The sequence below is a fragment of the Staurois parvus genome, unplaced genomic scaffold, assembly GCF_062004578.1.
Source record: "Staurois parvus isolate SC_StPar_1 unplaced genomic scaffold, SC_StPar_1.0 ptg000425l, whole genome shotgun sequence".
Lineage (NCBI taxonomy): Eukaryota > Metazoa > Chordata > Amphibia > Anura > Ranidae > Staurois > Staurois parvus.
In genome coordinates this window covers 4,072,355-4,093,646 of record NW_028318221.1, presented here as the reverse complement: position 1 = coordinate 4,093,646, position 21,292 = coordinate 4,072,355, and the positions used below count along the sequence as shown (strand labels likewise).

The 21,292-nt window shown below is 43.4% G+C and overlaps 1 protein-coding gene across 2 annotated transcripts in view; it reads left to right on the top strand.

Annotated features, from left to right (window-relative positions):
* Positions 1 to 350: 350 nt before the first annotated feature.
* MOB3A (MOB kinase activator 3A) overlaps positions 351 to 21,292 on the top strand; it is a 49,446-nt gene continuing 28,504 nt past the window's right edge. The window contains exons 1-2 of one of the 2 annotated variants that reach the window (XM_089687447.1): positions 351 to 537; positions 20,541 to 21,042. In XM_089687447.1, coding sequence (XP_089543573.1) covers positions 20,625 to 21,042 — 418 coding nt within the window. In that variant the 5' untranslated portion in view covers positions 351 to 537; positions 20,541 to 20,624. Of the gene's footprint in view, positions 538 to 18,537; positions 18,560 to 20,540; positions 21,043 to 21,292 lie in introns of those variants that run through there. The other variant, XM_089687448.1, reaches the window with a different exon arrangement.

The window sequence follows — 21,292 nt, the reverse complement described above, 5'->3', positions numbered from 1 at the left end:
ACAAACCAATTAATATAGACTTGTTTTTTTTTTACCAAAGAGATTTAGCATTTTGGCGTAAATGTATTAAGAAACGTGAGTCTTCTCTTGGATGTTTTCTAACAGAAAGTAGAAATCATCATATAAGAGTGCTTAGAAGCTGCCTAGATAATTGCTTGCTAGGCATGAAGTCAGGCTTATGGTTCAAAACTGGAGAAGGTTTCATATAGTCCAGAAGAAGGCTGGGGCTTGTAATTCACCCATTCGTACACAATGCAGAAGCCCAGCATCCTTCCTCTTCTCCCCTCACTGCATCCCTCCCTGCTGCCATCTTTAGTCATCTGAAGAGAGCGCTGGAGGGGGGCGGAGCCGGTGGGGACTCACGAGTTTTAATCAGAGAAGGAAGCCTGGGCGGAAGCGCTCTGAAGTCACACCTCAGAAGTTTAGCGAGAGATAATGGATGTTTGAGGTGTTCTGGCAGCGAACGTAACCGGTTCCCTTCGGAGCAGTGCGACTAAGACTTGTGTGGATGTGGAGAGGCCATATCGTCAGACAGGGGTGAGGAGGAGGGAGCAGCGTTCTTGGTAAAAGTGTGTCGTGTAGTGTGTAATACGGAATTGTGTAGTTCTAGGCCATGGAGCCTGTAGGTGGACGCTGCAAGGCTACAAGGTTTTGTCTCCGCTGGGTTTTCGCCGGCACTTTTGTTCTGTCCATGTGGTGTAATAAAGTTTTACAGAGTCGCCACTGCTGTAGGTGAAGCTGCAATGCTGGTTTCTGATTGGTCGCCGGGAGCACATATTTGCCGTTCTATTTCTTTCTTTGGTGAACCTGGCTGAACCAGTAACCGTTACAGAAACCGAATCCTGTGTTTTAGTTCAGGAAAAGGAGTCTGTACACTTATTACACCCGCAAATTGTGCAAGTGCTATTCAAAGGTCATGCAGAACTTAAAACGGATTTTATTTCCAGATAATTCCTGAAAGGGGTGGCCCCAGGCACTTCCTCCCTATTTGCTCTATTCCTAAATCTGAGCTTCTGCTGCAAATAGGGGCACTGACTTATTCAGCCCTTTCGTGCCCACGCTGGCGTCCCTTTTTAAAAGATTCTAAACGGGGGGTGGAAAAGATGGGCCAATCATGTGACCACTGTGATTGGCTGACAGTGGTCATACGATCAGGAGTCCTGCCAGCTTCTGATTAACAGGGCAAAGAATTGTCTTTCACAGCTCAGTTTCTGTGCTGGGAGTATTATTATTACTATTATACAGGATTTATATAGCGCCAACAGTTTACGCAGTGCTTTACAACATACCCAGTGTGCACACTGTCAGCACAGAGACAGCAGCCGCCAGATGATACATATGTGCGGCATGTGGGCGTCCAAGCCCATCTGAGCACATATGTTACATGGCTGGAAAAATGTTAGGCCCCATTCACACCTGTGCGATGTGCATATGCACTTTTGTTTTTTTTGCGCTACAGCATAAGGCAGCCCATTCACATGAATGGACTGCTATATATGCATCAAACATGTAAAAGAAGTTTCTGTACTTTTTTTTTTTTTTGTGGCAGTTAGAAAATTTGTTAGTTTTTTTGGAGTAAAAAACACACACACACACCTAGCCAGCACAAGCACAGCATGCTTTTTTAGGAACAAGTGCAGAAATGGGCGTTTCTATGTACGTTACCAGAACATACAGGTAGTAATCCCTGGTTCACAATGGATCAGACTTGTAGTCGTGCGACATCACTTGCAGGCACACCATTTCAAAGCTGCATGCCAGTGCAACTTCATACACCGGTGTCTATGCAAGTCGCACCTAAAATAGTGCAGGAACCTTTTTTTCAAATCTGTGCAGCACCGCAAAGTCAGATTCGCAACGATTTGAACAATTCTGTTGCCGACAATAGGGTGCAACTTGTCATGCAATTTATAACTGTCAAATCACATGACCGGTTGCACCCATGTGAACCAAGGCTAAAGGATAAGTTCACCAAAAAAAAAAAATTAGTAATAAATGCACATTTTTTGCAGGTAAAATTACTGGTGCCATGGAGGACTTCTTCGGGCAGGCAGTTTCACAATGTCAGAACTACAAGCTGACATCTACAAAGGATGTTGGTGTTTGCTATTGATTCATTCACAGAACTCTGTGAATGAATGACGCAGCTGTGTGGTTTGAGCCGCGTACGGCCACGCTCTTTTAAAAAAAGTGACGGCTGGTACGGGGCACTTCTCTTCATACTTCTGTCACACACAGGGCTCGGATCACCGAGCCACTGCAGGAACATGTTGCATGTTTCACATCTGCAAGGAGAGAAGAGAAAGCCACTTCACAGGTCTGGGGATTTGAAATCCCTGCAGCATTCTTCCCCTTCTCCTTGCAGCAATAACAGTACGGGCTAGAGGGCAACTGATTGGCCAGCACTGTCCATGTGATGGTGCTGACCAATCAAAAGCCCTGCATCCATGCAAGGAGAGAAAGCAGCAGGGATTTCAAATCCCTGCACTTTCTCTCCTCTCCTACCATTGAGAATATGGAGCATCTGCCTCCATAGTATACCTATCCACAAGCCCACTCTCCACTAAGCATGGGATGCCTGCAGGGAGGTTTCCTGCACTGCTCCTGTGTGAATTCAGGCTATGATCAGCAGGAGCAGTAGGGGAACCACATACAATTTGGACAGGAATCACATTCCTGTTCAAATAGCGGTAACGATGCATCCCTAATTATTAGTGTACACAAACACAACACACATAACTTAAAAAATTCCTGCTAAATTGCTACTAAGGCCTTGTTCACATGGAGCTTACTAAAGTGTATGCCTGTGGAGGGCCATGTTTACCCACCCAGGTGTTCTGTGCAGGCAGTGCCAATTCATGTCATTTGGGATGCAGCAGCTGCACGGGCACAGCTGCTGCTTTCAATCTGACATGTGGGTGGGTGTGGGTGCATGGCCCTGAATGCAGACAGTGAGCTCAGGGACATGCACCCGGACCCACACGGATGTCAGATTGGGAGCAGTGGCTGTGTTTTTGCAGTTGCTACTTCCCAGTTTAAATCAATAGGACTGTCTGCATGGAGATGCATGGAACACCTCTGCATCCCCATGCAAGTAAACATGGCCTTGCAGGGGTGTATGCTGTAGTATACCCTGTGTGAGCAAAGCCTTACTGTGGTTTTTTTTTTTTTTGTTTTTTTTGTTTTTTTTTTTATGAATGAATAGAAATCTCTGTATAGAGACTTCTATTCATTCGCAAAACTGAATCATAGTAAACCGTGTTACAATGCTTCAATGATGAATGGACATAGGAGCAATCAGTAATGATTGCTCACCATGTGCATTCAAGAAATGAAAGGGGGCTGGTAAACACATGTTTATCAACACACACTCACACACCTCTCCATCCTGACAGCTTCTGTATGTCCCAGCAGAAACTGTGGGAGGGGAAGGAGGGAAAGCCTCCAATCCCAGAAGCACAGCACTGAGGGGGTGCTGAGGATCTGATGAGTGGGGGTTAACTGCAGGGGGGGTGGATTTCTTTTAGTTATTCTTCTGGGGCTCCCCTGCAGCCGGCGTGAGGGTAGAAGAGGGAAGCTGGCGGCTGAGGGGAAGACACAGTGAGTCAGTGCCAAGATTGGTGCTGGTGGAGGAGGGGGTTCGATCAGTACAGGAAGAGGGAAAGTTAGAGTGGAGGCAGGGGGCAATTTAGTGGTAGTTTTGTGGAGGCAGGGAAGTAGGGGGGAGAAATGTTACAGGTGGTGACAGCATCAGCGGGTGGGGGTGGGTCACATTTTAGGTCAGTAGCTCTGATCACCGGATTGTCAACCACTAATCAGAGCTATTGATTTGTTCAGCAGAGTTTGCGACTGTGACCACGAGCTTATAAGAGAGGAGGAATGTAGTTTTTTACAGCGTGCGTACATGGCCTGCTTGAAGCAGTGCTGTAGGTCGCCGTATGGACCTGGCAGTGAAAAAGTTAAAGTTGTACTCAACTCCTCCCTCATGTTTTTTTCTCTAACCTGTAGTGCTGTGCTTTCTAAGAAACGCATAACTTTCCCACACATTGAATCCAGCTTTGTCCTGCTTCGATCTGCTGTTCAGGTGACTTTGGGGCCATCTTCGCCATCTTGGTCCTCTTCAACTGGGTGCAGGCAGCCAGCTAACAATGACAAATGGGGGGCCTTCCCCTCTGGTCCCTCTCTGTGCCTGTTACTGCAGCTTCCTAAGAGATGTGATGTACAGTGGGGCAAAAAAGTATTTAGTCAGCCACCAATTGTGCAAGTTCTCCCACTTAAAAAGATGAGAGGCCTGTAATTGGCATCATAGGTAGACCTCAAGTATGAGAGACAAAATGAGAAAACAAATCCAGACAATCACATTGGCTGATTTGGAAAGAATTTATTTGCAAATTATGGTGGAAAATAAGTATTTGGTCAATATCAAAAGTTCATCTCAATACTATGTTGTATATCCTTTGTTGGCAATGACAGAGGTCAAACGTTTCCTGTAAGTCTTCACAAGGTTGACACACACTGTTGCTGGTATGTTGGCCCATTCCTCCATGCAGATCTCCTCTAGAGCAGTGATGTTTTGGGGCTGTCGCTGGGCAACACAGACTTTCAACTCCCTCCAGAGGTTTTCTTCTGGGTTGAGATCTGGAGACTGGCTAGGCCACTCCAGGACCTTGAAATGCTTCTTACGAAGCCACTCCTTCGTTGCCCGGGCGGTATGTTTGGGATCATTATCATGTTGGAAGACCCAGCCATGTTTCATCTTCAATGCCCTTGCTTATGGAAGGAGGTTTGCACTCAAAATCTCACGATACATGGCCCCATTCATTCTGTCCTGTACATGGATCAGTCGTCCTGGTTCCTTTGCGGAGAAACAGCCCCAAAGCATGATGTTGCCACCCGCATGCTTCACAGTAGGTATGGTGTTCTTTGGATGCAACTCAGCATTCTCTCTCCTCCAAACACGACGAGTTGTGTTTCTACCAAACAGTTCTATTTTGATTTCATCTGACCATATGACATTCTCCCAATCCTCATCTGGATCATCCAAATGCTCTCTAGCAAACTTCAGACAGGCCCGGACATGTACTGGCTTAAGCAGGGGGACACGTCTGGCACTGCAGGATCTGAGTCCCTGGTGGCGTAGTGTGTTACTGATGCTCTCTGCAGGTCATTCACTAGGTCCCCCTGTGTGGTCCTGGGATTTTTGCTCACCGTTCTTGTGATCATTTTGACCCCACGGGGTGAGATCTTGCGTGGAGCCCCAGATCGAGGGAGATTATCAATGGTCTGGTATGTCTTCCATTTTCTAATAATTGCTCCCACAGTTAAATTGTTCAGACCAAGCTGATTGCCTATTGCAGATTCAGTCTTCCCAGCCTGGTGCAGGTCTACAATTTTGTTTCTGGTGTTCTTCGACAGCTCTTTGGTCTTCACCATAGTGAAGTTTGGAGTGTGACTGTTTGAGGTTGTGGACAGGTGTCTTTTATACTGATAACAAGTTCAAACAGGTGCCATTGATACAGGTAATGAGTGCAGGACAGAGGATCCTCTTAAAGAAGAAGGTACAGGTCTGTGAGAGCCAAAAATCTTGCTTGTTTGTAGGTGACCAAATACTTATTTTCCACCATAATTTGCAAATAAATTCTTTCCAAATCAGCCAATGTGATTGTCTGGATTTTTTTTCTCATTTTGTCTCTCATAGTTGAGGTCTACCTATGATGCCAATTACAGGCCTCTCTCATCTTTTTAAGTGGGAGAACTTGCACAATTGGTGGCTGACTAAATACTTTTTTGCCCCACTGTAAGTATCCCAGCAGGCTGCAAAACCATGACAAGACAAGACATTCTGGCCTGGGCCAGAATGGTGGGGGGGGGGGGCAGGACCAACGGTGGGGGGAAACTGTTAAACGTACAAAAAATAAAAAACTATTTTGCTTGGGAAGAATTTCAAATGATATTTCTAATCATTAGAGGTATCATATTGAAGTTCATTTTCAACTGCAGTGGCGAGAAAATTAGAAGTAGCAAGATGGAAAATTTTTCTCAAACTACTTTCTAACAGTGTATGTGGTTTTTGTTCGGTAAAGTGTATTCATTCCAAATGCAAATGTTAAAAGCAGACAAAATCTTCTGAACATTCGAATGTTCTGAGAATGTTTGTACAACTTTTCCTAGAATTTACATTTGAAAGTCTATTCATTTGAAAGTCTATCCATCTGTGGCCAGCTTAACTCCCTTTCTGCTTTAGGCTTCATGCCCACAGGTGTAGAAAAATAATCCTATTTACACTAGACCTTTCTTCCATGTGCTGGCGGAAAAATTCAGCATAAAAAATGCTTGTTGTGGTGCATATTTACATGCATTGTGTTTACATGTGATTTCATGCTAGTGGCTAGAATACTGTGTGCTGTACATTTGGTAGAAACTAGAAATACAATTCTGCATGTTTATGCACAAAATATGCCAGTACGCTTCTCTATGAATATAAGTTTGGGGAATTTTTTTATACCCCTAAAATACAAATCGCAATGTGCATGTACACATGGACTAACATGGAGCTGTTTTCAGAGGCGTACAAAAATTGTTTCTAAGGTCTCATTTAAATAGAACCAACTATCCCAAGCATTACAAGTTCTTTTTAAATGTGTTGGTTGTCTTGCTCCTCTAAATCACTGACCTGGAACAATATGCAGATAAGTTGGATAAAAGTAGAAGTGGTATAAAACTGAAGACCAAAATTATTTTTATATTGGAGTTACCAGTTCTTAGATGTGATGGCTGCATCTGTTTTCTTTTTTTAGGCTTTCTTTAACTTGTTGCCGACCGCAGATAGCCGAATGACGGCTGCACTGCGGCCGGCCAGTTCTGAGTGGACGTCATATGACGCCCCCCCAGAACGCACTCTCCTGCGCGCCCCAGGGGGCGCGCACCCGGCGATCTCCGTGATCGCTGTGTCCTACGGACACAGCTGATCACGTGATGTGGTAAAAGGCCAATCACAGCGGCCTTTTACCACCTGATCAGCGGTGTCCAATGACACGCTGATCACAGGGAAATGCAAGTGCCGGTTCTCGGCTGCACTTTCCTCACGCTGTCAGATCGTGAGGAAAGTACTGCCGAGAACCGGCAGTTGTCAGAGCGGGGATCGGCACCGATCATCAGGGCACTGATGATCGGTGCCCAGCAGTGCCACCCGCAAGTTCCGCCCACCTGTGCCCTGCAGTGCGCCCACTAGCTCCGCCCACCTGTGCCACTCTGCAGTTTCACACACCTGTGCCCAGAAGTGCCACCCACCTGTGCCCACCCACCTGTGCCCACCAATGCCACCCACCTGTGCCCACCCACCAGTGCCGCCCACCAGTGCCACCCACCAGTGCAGCCCAGCAGTGCTGCCAGTCAGTGCCACCAGTCAGTGCCCAGCGGTTGTGCCAGTCAGTGCCCAGCAGTGATGCCAGTCAGTGCCGTCTATCAGTACCCATCATTAGTGTCACCTATCAGTGCCGCCTATCAGTGCTGCATATTAGTGCCGGCTATCCGTGCCACCTCATTAGTACTGCCTATCAGTGCCCTTTAGTGCTGCCTATCAGTGCCGCCTATCAGTGCTGCCTCATCAACGCACATCAGTGAAGGAGAAAAATTACCTGTTTGAAAAATTTTATAATAGAAACAAAGAAACTTTTTTTTTTTTTCTTCAAATTTTTGGCAATTTTTTATTTATAGCGCAAAAAGTAAAGCGCCCAGTGGCGATTAAATACCACCAAAAGAAAGCTCTATTTGTGAAAAAAAAAATGATCAAAAGTTCATATGGGTACAATGTTGCATGACCGCGCAATTGTCAATCAAAGTGCGGCAGCGTTGAAAGCTGAAAATTGGCCTGGTAAATAAGGGGGTGTAAGTGCCTGGTAGGAAAGTGGTTAATTTTCACCTGGTGATCTGGCCAGTAAGTCTGTTTTTTGCTTTTTTTTTTTTGTTTGTTTTTTTTACAAAAGAGCAAGCACTCCTGCAAATGTATCAGTTAGGAGTGTTGTGACAAACCATTTACCGTTGACTAGAGGTACTTACAATGATCAGCTTTTACTTATGTAAAACTTTTATCCCCCCCCCCAGACAAACAATGCTCCTGCACGCATTCATCCAGAGTGGGGGCACTCTAATACAGGAAGTGTGTTACTTTACTTGCCAGATCACCAGTTGAAAACAGAGGGAAAAAGACTAAAAATAGAAAACTAAAGCAGCCGCCACATCTAATTGGTAAGCTTCTTTCACTTAGTAGTACACATACAGTGCAAAGAGAGTACATTTCAAACTAGTAACAGTAGCGTACGGCTCAGATATTTGGTTAACGACAAACCATGTCACAGAAACTTGGAAATGATCTTGTTGTATTTAAATGTGAGCAAGAATGGGAAAAAAAAACCCATCAAGAAGTCGAAGCAATATCACATTTCTTGAGCAACGGTCAGTTCTGGATCCTAGAAAAACCCAGCACGGGGAGGCCCACCTGAAAAGAGAGAGGAAGATCAGATCTTTTCTCCCTCACTGGGGTTGTAAAAGGGGAGAAGCCAAAAAATGGAAAGTAGAAAGGCATTCCGAAGAAAATTATGTAGAAAAAGGAGGGAAAAAAAGTGATGGGCTGCAGGCTGGATATGGGAAGAGAACGTATCGGTGATTTAGAGAAAAGGCAAAAAAGGGGGAGGGAGAGGGTCAGGAGATAAGAGAATATGGGGGGAGGGGGTACGGTACCCCAGGGGTTCTTGTCTACCCAATATAAAGTGCCTATAATTCTAGGAGGTTGAGGTTAATTGAGGTGAAGGGAAGTGGTCAAGCCAGAGTTGGCAAACCTATAGGAATTTGTCTTGCGAGTCATTAAGAATTGCTGTCAGCTTTTCATTGGTGAGCGTTCCGTGAACCCTACTCTTGACCTCCTCGAAACTGAGGATTGGGGTTTTCCACAACCACACAATCATTTGCTTCATCACAATGAGAATGTGATTGATTAGGGTGCGTTCCAGTAGAATGGAATCTGCGGTTTGTGTAAATGTGCTTCCCAGGGATCTTTCCGCAAGTTGATACAGTCATGGCCGAAATTGTTGGCACCCTTGATATTTTTCCTGAAAATCAAGTATTTCACACAAAAAAGGTATTGCATTAACACATGTTTTGCTATACACATGTTTATTCCCTTTGTATGTATTGGAACAAATATAAAACAGAGGCAGAAAAGCAAATATGACATAATGTCACACAAAACCCCAAAAATGGGCTGGACAAAAGTATTGGCACCCTTAACTTAATATTTGGTTGCACACCCTTTGGAAAACATAACTGAAATCAGTCGCTTCCTATAACCATCAATAAGCTTCTGACACCTCTCACCCGGAATTTTGGACCACTCTTCCTTTGCAAACAGCTCCAGGTCTCTCTTATTGGAAGGACACCTTTTCCCAACAGCAATTTTAAGATCTCTCCACAGGTGTTCAATGGGATTTAGATCTGGGCTCATTGCTGGCCACTTCAGAACTCTCCAGCGCTTCTTTGCCATCCATTTCTGAGTGCTTTTTGACGTATGTTTGGGGTTATTGTCCTGCTGGAAGACCCAGGATCTTGGACGCAAACCCAGCTTTCTGACACTGGGCCCTACAGTGCGACCCAAAATCCTTTGGTAATCCTCAGATTTCATGATGCCTTGCACACAGTCAAGGCACCCAGTGCCAGAGGCAGCAAAACAACCCCAAAACATCATTGAACCTCCACCATATTTTACCGTAGGTACTGTGTTTTGTTCTTTGTAGGCCTCATTCCGTTTTCGGTAAACAGTAGAATGATGTGCTTTACCGAAAAGCTCTATCTTGGTCTCATCTGTCCACAAGACGTTTTCCCAGAAGGCTTTTGGCTTACTCAAGTACATTTTGGCAAACTGTAGTCTTGCTTTTTTATGTCTCTGTGTCAGCAGTGGGGTCCTCCTGGGTCTCCTGCCATAGCGTTTCATTTCATTTAAATGTCGACGGATAGTTCGCGCTGACACTGATGCTCCCTGAGCCTGCAGGACAGCTTGAATGTCTTTGGAACATGTTTGGGGCTGCTTATCCACCATCCGGACTATTCTGCGTTGCAATCTTTCATCAATTTTCCTCATCCGTCCACGACCAGGGAGATTAGCTACAGTGCCATGGGTTGCAAACTTCTTGATAATGTTGCGCACTGTGGACAAAGGCAAATCTAGTTCTCTGGAGATGGACTTGTAACCTTGAGATTGTTGATATTTTGCCACAATTTTGGTTCTCAGGTCCTCAGACAGTTCTCGTCTCCTCTTTCTGTTGTCCATGCTTAGTGTGGCACAGACAGACACACAATGCAAAGGTTAAGTGAACGTCTCTCCTTTTTATCTGCTTTCAGGTGTGATTTCTATATTGCCCACACCTGTTACTTGCCCCAGGTGAGTTTACAGGAGCATCACATGCTTGTAACATTCTTATTTATCCGCAGTTGTGAAAGGGTGCCAATACTTTTGTCCAGCCCATTTTTGGAGGTTTGTGTGACATTATGTCGAATTTGCTTTCTTTCCTCCCTTTTTTTGTTTTGTCCCAATACACACAAAGGGAATAAACATGTGTATAGCAAAACATGTGTTAATGCAATACGTTTCGTGAGAAATACATGATTTCCTGGAGAAATATCAAGGGTGCCAACAATTTCGGCCATGACTGTATGAATGATCATATTGACCAACGTGTATACCCTTATCCAAAGCCACTGCGCTTTAGGGCAGGTCCACCATATGTGTTTCATGCCACCCAAGACTGAGAAACCCCAAAAGCAATTTGATGGGTACAGGGGGAAGGCATTTAGCAATCCTACCAAGGCAACATAACTTTGAAAGAATTTGAGGGGAAGTACAGTCAGGTCCATAAATATTGGGACATCGATACAATTCTAACATTTTTGGCTCTATACACCACCACAATGGATATGAAATGAAACGAACAAGATGTGCTTTAACTGCAAACTGTCAGCTTTAATTTGAGGGTATTTACATCCAAATCAGGTGAACGGTGTAGGAATTACAACAGTTTGCATATGTGCCTCCCACTTGTTAAGGGACCAAAAGTAATGGGATAATTGGCTTCTCAGCTGTTCCATGGCCAGGTGTGTGTATTCCCTCATTATCCCAATTACAATGAGCAGATAAAAGGTCCAGAGTTCATTTCAAGTGTGCTATTTGCATTTGGAATCTGTTGCTGTCAACTCTCAAGATGAGATCCAAAGAGCTGTCACTATCAGTGAAGCAAGCCATCATTAGGCTGAAGAAAAAAAAAAACAAACCCATCAGAGAGAGAGCAAAAACATTAGGCGTGGCCAAAACAACTGTTTGGAACATTCTTAAAAAGAAGAAACGCATCGGTGAGCTCAGCAACACCAAAAGACCACGGAAAACAACTGTGGTGGATGACCAAAGAATTCTTTCCCTGGTGAAGAAAACACCCTTCACAACAGTTGGCCAGGTCAAGAACACTCTCCAGGAGGTAGGTGTATGTGTGTCAAAGTCAACAATCAAGAGAAGACTTCACCAGAATGAATACAGAGGGTTCACCACAAGATGTAAACCATTGGTGAGCCTCAAAAACAGGAAGGCCAGATTAGAGTTTGCCAAACGACATCTAAAAAAGCCTTCACAGTTCTGGAACAACATCCTATGGACAGATGAGACCAAGATCAACTTGTACCAGAGTGATGGGAAGAGAAGAGTATGGAGAAGGAAAGGAACTGCTCATGATCCTAAGCATACCACCTCATCAGTGAAGCATGGTGGTGGTAGTGTCATGGCGTGGGCATGTATGGCTGCCAATGGAACTGGTTCTCTTGTATTTTTTGATGATGTGACTGCTGATAAAAGCAGCAGGATGAATTCTGAAGTGTTTCGGGCAATATTATCTGCTCCTATTCAGCCAAATGCTTCAGAACTCATTGGACGCCACTTCACAGTGCAGATGGACAATGACCCGAAGCATACTGCAAAAGCAACCAAAGCGTTTTTTAAAAGGGAAAGAAGTGGAATGTTATGCAATGGCCAAGTCAATCACCTGACCGGAATCCGATTGAGCATGCATTTCACTTGCTGAAGACAAAACTGAAGGGAAAATGCCCCAAGAACAAGCAGGAACTGAAGACAGTTGCAGTAGAGGCCTGGCAGAGCATCACCAGGGATGAAACCCAGCGTCTGGTGATGTCTATGCGTTCCAGACTTCAGGCTGTAATTGACTGCAAAGGATTTGGAACCAAGTATTAAAAAGTGAAAGTTTGATTTATGATTATTATTCTGTCCCATTACTTTTGGTCCCTTAACAAGTGGGAGGCACATATGCAAACTGTTGTAATTCCTACACCGTTCACCTGATTTGGATGTAAATACCCTCAAATTAAAGCTGACAGTCTGCAGTTAAAGCACATCTTGTTTGTTTCATTTCAAATCCATTGTGGTGGTGTATGGAGCCAAAAATGTTAGAATTGTCGATGTCCCAATATTTATGGACCTGACTGTATGTTACGGGATGATTTGAATAAAGCCTCCCACATCTTACGCCAATCCTCGGATGGCAAAGCTGAACCAATGTCCTTTTCCCAGTTAGAACAGTACGAGGATGTTTGCATGCCAGTGTTATTCAGTATGGAACAGTATAGCAGTGAAACTAGACCCCTGGGTTGTGGGACACGTTCATCATCATGTCCTAAAGGCGGTGGATAACAGATGTTCATGGCTTTTAGTCAGAGATTTAAAAGAGTGGTGGATTTGAAGATAATGACAGCGTTCTGACTCGGGGATCTCATAAGAGTCACAGAGATATTGGTACAAACAGATCTCCTAAGGGGGCCAGACTAGGGTCAGTGGGAATAGAAAATGTCCTGGCATCCAGTGGGTGTAAACACTGCTCTGTCTTTGTCAGTGGGAGGACTAGTGCCCCATTGTTGTTCTCAGTGGGAAGACTAATGCCCCATCATTGGTGGCAATGGAAGGAATTCTGCCCCATCGTTGGTGTAAGTGGGCGGAATAGTGCCCCATCGTTTGTGTCATTGGGAGGAATTGTACCCATTCAATGGTGTCCGTGGAAGGAATACTGACCCACTCTTGGTGTCAGCGGCAGAAATGATGCCCTATTGTTTGTCAGTGAATAGAATAGTGCCCCAAGGTCCTGATACAGACAAGCAAAGGGCCACATTCGGTCCCCATGCTGCAGTTTGGAGACCACTGCCCTTAGCAGAGAGCAGACCGTCATAAAGCCTTTTACACTCCACCGTAAACTCTTGAGGACTTTCCATCCTGTGAGGTAACAAAAGGCAATTAAAAAGTGGCAAGTGTGGGAGATGTGGAGATATTAACCTTGCTGAATACTTGATGAAGTCTCACACTGTAAGGGTATGAGTCAAGACCAAGTTTAAAGGTTTTGGATACTGCACCAGAGGGATCCAAGATATAGTGGAAATAGGGATCAGATTATTCTCTAAAATGTCAATGAAAGTCCATAGAGGCACTGCCTTGTCCTGGGGTATCTGGGCCGAAGGGACAATTTGGTCTGCTTTATAATAGTGGGTAATATTAGGAACTCTCAAACCTTCCCCACTTTTAGGTATATGTATTAAATCACAGTCTAGTGCTACCCCATCTACATTTTAGAACAAGCCACTGCAAAGGATTGGGGGGTGGGGGGAGGTGGGTACTGGCAGAAATGGGAAGGACCCTAAGGGCCAGTTCATACTACAAAAATACACTCTGGATGCATTCCAGATACGTTTTTGCTTACAGTTCACACCACACGCAGTTCCGGTGCAGTTTTAATGCATTTTGTCATGTCCCAGTATGGTTCTGTGCAGAAAAAATGCAGCATGTTCTACTTTTTTTTTTTTTTTTCGCACCAGAAACTGACTGGAACTGACTGCACTAGTGTGAACCAGGGCCATTGGAATACATGGAAAATACTGCATGCATTTTTGATGCAGGAAAAAAAGCGCACTGAACTGCATCTAGTGTGAACTAGCCCTAAAAGGATATAATAGCTTAGGAAGGAAAGCCATTTTAATAGCATAGATATGGCCCAACCATAAAATGAGTTTCATCCCAGGAGTCTAGTAAACGTTTCAATGAGTTAATAAGGGAGGGGTAGTTAGTCGCTAAGAGGAAGTAAGGGACATCCCCAGATACAGAAGCAAACTGCTTCACTGAAAGGAATATTGTGTGTGCAAAAGCTCATAAGAAGACCAGGATAGGGAGACGTTCAAAGCTCGTTTTTTGGATTGGTTTACATGAAGTTCAGAAGTTGAAAAATTGCGCATAAGAGAAAGAAGGTTGGGTAAAGTGTTGAGGGAATGTAATGTATAGTAACATATCATCCGTGAACATAGCTACTCCCTTGATGTTTGTGTTATCTTGTTTGGGCCGCTAAGGGATCCAATGCAATGACGAACGAGGGGTGAAAGGGGGCACCCCTGACTAGCGCCTTTGAAAATTGGGAAGGTAGAGGACTCATAGCCCATGTATCTTACTAAAGCTGAAGGGGTGATATATAAGGATTCAAATCAGGACAGAAAATGATTGCCCACAGCTTTCTATCGTGTCATAAAACTGCTTGAAGATATGGCCAGAAAAGCATGTTGAAAGGTTTGTGAATATCCAAAGAAAGCAGCAAAAACTGCTGGGATTGTTGACATGCAAAGCGAGTAATGAGAACTGTACGTCGAATGTTACCTGCTGCTTGATGAAGAGGGTCAAAGCTGACCTGGTCTTCGTGAACTAGAGCATGAATCTTATTAAGCCAGGAGGCAAGAATTTTAGTCATTATTTTGATGTCAACATTTAATAGAGTTCGGATGAAAATTGGCCCATGATTGTGTATCCTTGTCCAGTTTGGGCAACAACAATGGATGCGCGTAACAAATTAGGGGTAAGATCATTGACTATATAGGTGAGGCGAGAAGCTACAATGTGTGCCCAATCCAATTTTGCCACACTTTCAAGAACTCTCATCCTGTCTCTCTGTAAAAAGACTAGAGATTCAGCGAGTACACAGTGCCCTTATTGTGGGATAGAACAATCAGGTTCACCAAGAGATGGTATTGTGAAGTTTCTTTCTTTTCACTCCATACAACTGCTTCAAGCAGCAGGTGAGTTTCCCACTATGTCCTTCCAAGGACTTGGTCACCAGTTATTCACAGGCATATCTGCATCAACCATTAAGTGTCAGGCTTCTGACCATCACATCATAAGATTTCCTACAGATGGGGATTCCCATTCTGTTTGTATTTCACTTTCAATGCCCATTAGCCTTATGTCTCACTAAAGAATGCCTGGAACATGTTTGTGTAACTCGCCTAATGTTTGATATTGGTCTGGTGTGAGAATACCATCATCCAATTTGGGATCACCAGAATAAAAATCAATGCTCATTATACTCTGCCTTCTTAGTTAAACTTTTTGGCTTAGATAAGTTTATTGTTCCTTTTTAAACCTTGAAATTGTGTCACCTGGTTCAACATTTGGTCCATGCTGGGACTTGTGCATGGTTTGTCATTGTGTGTTGACCATGTTGTCAACCTTGTCTGCCTTTTTTATGGGTTTTTACATTTCCATGTGCTTTCCTACCTACAGTATATAAGTCCACAATTTTTCAAATTTGATAAACCACTGATATCCTTTGAGAAATAGTGTATGATACTGTAATAGGAGGTTGAGGTATGGTTTTTCTTATTGTCTACAATTTACAACCCTTACTACTTTGGCATAATCTATAATATGTCTCCAGTTTTTCCACTCTTCCTTGCACTAAAGGGGGCAGCGCAGTGGTTAAGTGGTTAGCAATTCTGCCTAGCAGCACTTGAGTCATTGGTCCAAATCTCAGCCACAGCACTACCTGCGTGGGTTCTCCCTGTGCTTGCGTGGGTTTCCTCTGGGTGCTCCGGTTTCCTTCCACACTCCAAAGATATGCTTTTAGGTTACAGTGGTTATAAAGGCTCAAATTTTTTGCCTTCATGCATTCTGTGCATGAAGGGGGAAAACCTTTTGTGTAGCAGCACCCTCCCCCCCAATAGTTATCTAAGCCCCATCACGTTCCAACGATGTGTACGAGAGCCTTGGCTCTTTTGGGACTTTCCCATTGGCTCCCGCTACTGTCAAACAGTTAGTAAGCCATTGAGGGGGGAGAGGGAGCGGGCCGGGCTGTGGTTCTGTGTGTGAATGGACATGCAGAGCAGCGGCTCAGGAGCGAGCCTGCTTGAGCGCCCCCATAGCAAGATGCTTGCTCTGCAGGCACTGGACAGGGGGGAGGGGCCAGGAGCACCAGCAGGGGACCCGAGAAGAGGAGGATTGGGGCTGCTCTGTTCAAAACCAGTGCACAGAGCAGGTAAGTGTAAGGTTTTTTTTTGTTTTTTTGTTTTTTTTTTGCGTTTTTAATATCCATTTTAATTGTCTCCTGTCTAAATTGGCTCTAGCATATGTATGAATGAGTTAGGGACTTTAGATTGTAAGCTCCTTGAGGGCAGAGACTGATGTGAATGTACAATATATTTATTATAGGTACTACTTTAGCACCATCAATGTACGAAGCGCTCTACACACAAACAGTACAGAGATATTTTATTCCTGCCTACGTTATATGGAACCCATGTGATGTTTAGATTGTAAGCTCCACGAGCAGGTTCCTCCTATTCCTTCTGTACTGAAATGTATTGTAATTGTATTGTCTCCCTTATATTGTAAAGCGCTGAGCAAACTGTTGGCACTATATAAATCCTGTATAATAATAATAATGTTTAGCCTGATTGACAGATCTTTTGCTTGATGGGCTGCTAGTCAAATTCCATCAAGGTTGAATTGGGACTTTCTCTATGACTAACTGAGGCCAATCTGTTTCCACACCTTATATATCTGGCATGGCTAAACTCCCAATATTCTGTTGCAGTACTGTTTTGGCTCCATTGGTCGTTCATAAATTTTCTGTTTTACAACCATATTTATGAATGTCATGCCATGTCTCCAGTGCTTGACTGTACAGAATTGAGGCACTCTGTTCTGTCTCCTGATCTGACCCTGGCAACACATCAATTTTGCAATTTCCGATCCTTAACCATGTAATCAATGGGTGCTGCCTAACTGACTCCGTTATTAAACTTACTGGTTGTTTGCCTGAATGTTGTCTGATGTACCTATGGGGCAATAACTTTTTTTTATATAACTCATTTGTCATTTCCTGTTATTTTCTCTATATATACTGTTATACTTGCACTATATATTTATTGCCTTTTGTACCTCTTAACTTGGGATGAGACATATGAGACCATATTGGTGTGCACCAGTGTAGACTAAGGCAGTGTCACAATTTTGCTACAGATTGTGCTCCCATAGCAGCTTTTATTTTTGACCCCTCCCCCATCATATCCCCTGCTATTTGCATACATTTCTAATTTCTAAACTAATTTTCCCCAGGTCGTTTTCCATGACAGCCTGAGTTACGGAGCTCCTCCATAAGGGTAGGGAGCATATTCATTGCCAGGAGGTCCTCCTCAGTTTGAGTGTTTTCCCTACCAACCAAAAATATTTTCTGTATAATAAGCAATACAGTGATTTCTGAATTAATTGAGTAATATCCATAGCCATTTTGACATTTCTGCTATGGGGCTAATTTGTTAAACATGTAAATAAGATATTGTAAATCTTCTGAGTATGTGTTAATGTTTAAAACCTGTTTCTGTGTATAATTTGCAATTATGTATGTGCATTGTAGCTGATATATGTGCTTTACACTCTCCAGTTCTGCTTCTTGCTTTGCTGAGCTACACAGTGGTTGTGCTGTGCTACTCCTCATGATGAGTCTGCTGACTCATTGAAAATAACGTGCTCTCTGTGTGGCCGATTATAATATCTCAATGGCTGTTCAGAAGGGAGACTGAATCAATTCACCTTCTTGTGGCTAATTTACAAATCTGTATATTTAATACAATAACAATTATAACAATGGAAGTCATAGCTCCATGAATAATACATTTTTATTTATTTATTTTTTTAATTTGAAATATCTGCTTACTGAGCGTCCCAACACTTCTTTGCTATGCATTGCATTAACACATGCTTTTTGTCCTGCATTGATGTGCATTGCTTTAAATTGGTTCGAAAGCCTCAAGGTTTTTTTTTTTTTTTTTACCTTAATGCATTCTATGCATTGGGGTATAAAACCTTCTGTGTACCAGAATGCCCCCTGCCCCCCTTATACTTGCCTGAGCCCCATCGCAATCCAGCATTGTGCATGAGAGCTGCAACACTCCTTGCTTTGTCCCTTCTCACTGGGCAGATCAATAACAGTGGGAGCCATTCGCTCCTCTCAATCAACGCCAGTGACAAGGGAGCGAGGGGTGGGACTGAGTCCCACTGTCTGGTTTTTTTTTAGGCACCCGCACAGGTGCCCCCATGGGAATCTTCTTCCTATTGGAGGCACCAGCAAGAAAGGAAGGAGCCAGAAGCACTGGCAGGGTACCAGAAGGAGGAACGTGGCTGTTCTGTGCGATTCTATTGCACAGACAAGTAAGTATAGACATGTTTGGGTTTTTAATTTTTTCTTTGCAACCACTTTAAAACGCTTATACAGTATATTATATATGAACAAAAAATGGATTTGAAGCATTATTTCCAATGCAGCATTCCACAAGGTAATGCGTTAACATGCATATTGGTGTGGTGCAATGCAGGTGCATCGGTTCTGCTTTGCCGTACAAAATGAACAATGTGCCAAAGCTGGCCACAGATGGTTCGAATCTCGGCTGGTTCAGCAGGGACCGGCTGAGATTCGAACCATGTTTGGGCAAGCTGAATGTACAACCAGCTAGTCTGATTTTTACATGCGATTATTGCTATTGTAGTCGCTAGCAGTAATCACTGTATTCTCATGGTGGGGATGGCCTGGGGCAGTGTGGGCTGGAGGGGGCCCAGTTGCCATGGCGACTAGAAACCATGACCTGGCGCCTGGGCCCCCTCCAGCCCACACTGTGATTTGTTGAGGTGTGTGTGTGTGTTCTATCTAATTTTATTCAAATATGTATGGACACAATGGCATGATGGGTAGAGTTTTTAATTATTTATGTTTGTTGTGTGTTTTTAAATAAGCATGAATAAAGATTTGTCGGGGATTAGTTCAGTTATTTTCTGAACGTGTCGGGTAATCTGGTAGAAAACTCTGTATTTTTATTTTAACCTACAGGTAAGCTTATAATGCTTACTTGTAGGTTAAATGAATATCTCCTAAACGTGCACTGTTTAGGAGATATTCTAGGGAGCAGTAGCCGGTGAAGAATGACATCCCCGTGATGTCATCGCAGCTCGGCTAGTCAAGTGGCCACAGCCCGCAAACCTGGAATGAAGACCGGGTGAAGATGGAAGCCTCTGCAGCAGTGACAGCGCGCCGCTGGAGGGCTTCGTTTCAAGGTAAGTCTTTCATTATGTACACTGTCATGTATACTAGCACTTTATGCCTTTTTACCTTTTCAGGGTTTTTTTTTGTTTGTTTTCACCTTTACTACCGCTTTAATATTTTCCTAATAATGAGATAGGTGAAGTAGGTTGAGCCAAAAGTCCATTTTTTAAATTGTGTTGTGATAATGCATGTGTTACCTGTAGAGATTCATCTCCCCTGCAGCCACTGTCATTTAAAATACATATGCATAGCTGCATCATTCATTAGAGGTCTGTGAAAGAAGAAACTACAAATCCCGTCTTCCACCTTGGCAGAGAGGCTTGTAGTTGTCAATGGACTATGATCATGCAGATCAGCACGCTTGTAGTCCCTTCAATCTTCCTTCAGGTTTCAGCGTGGTTTCACACTTCTGCAGTGCGGAACATTGCATGTGATTCGCACAGGAACATTCCTGTGCAAATCACATGCAAATTATGTGCAGTGCAATTTGAGCCATACATTTTGTATGGCTCAAATCGCACTGCATCCCTGCCAAAAAGGTGCAGGATCCCTTCTTTTTTTTTTTTTTTTTTGGACCGCACTAGAATCGGGCTGCATGGGTAATTAACACCCATGCGATCCGATTCTGCACACCGCACCAGGTTTTGTGAACTGATTCTAGGGTGTTATTAACTTGACATGAACACCCGCAGTGATGAACTGGGTGCGATTATGATGCAGTGCAGAATTCGCACAGAAACCAGTGTGAATTCCGCATCGCCTGAGTGTGAACCTTGGCTCAAACTGCAAGGCTGTACAGAGGTACGGGTAGTAAATTGGAGAGAGGGAGATGGTGCAGGATGCAGGGGGTGGGGGGGGGGGGTTGGAGGGGTATAATAAATATACATTTTGTTATCTGCAAAAATGTAAATTTTTTTTTTTTTTTTTTTTTTCCTAAAAGGTGAATTCAGTTCAACTTGGTGTGTTTCAGCTCTACAAATACATTGCTTTAATAGTATAGTTAAAGGATATTATGCATAAATTATAATTGTACCTTTCATTTGGTTTGTTTAACAATGTTTTTGTTTTTTGTTTTTTATTTGCATTTCTTTCTAGATCAAAAGCTATTGTTAACCAGTCATTTGGACTGACAAATAGAAAGCTGATACAACAAACGGGGGTCTTTTAACCTTTGCTGCCATGTCAAATCCTCTCAAACAGGTTTTTAACAAAGACAGAACATTCCGCCCCAAGCGGAAGTTTGAGCCAGGAACGCAGCGATTTGAGTTGCATAAGAAAGCCCAAGCATCTCTCAATGCAGGTCTAGATTTGAAGTTGGCTGTTCAGCTACCACATGGAGAAGACTTAAATGACTGGGTGGCAGTTCATGTTGTGGATTTTTTCAACCGTATCAATCTTATTTATGGTACAGTCAGTGACAGCTGTACTGAGCAGTCTTGTCCTATTATGTCTGGTGGTCCAAAATATGAATATAGATGGCAAGATGAAAACAAATATCGAAAACCTACAGCATTATCTGCTCCAGAGTACATGAATCTTTTGATGGATTGGATCGAAGTTCAAATAAACAATGAAGGACTCTTCCCCACAAATGTTGGTAAGTTATTGCTTTTACTTATGCTATAGAGACATAGAAGAATGACAGCAGAAAAATGGCCAAGCAATATATATATATATATATATATATATATATATATATATATATATACACATACACATTATAGTGAAGGAAATAAGTATTTTATCCCCTGCTGATTTCGAATGTTTGCCCACTCACAAAGAAATTATCAGTCTAAAAATCAATTGGTAGGTGTATTGTAACACTGAAAGACAGGATAGCAACAAAA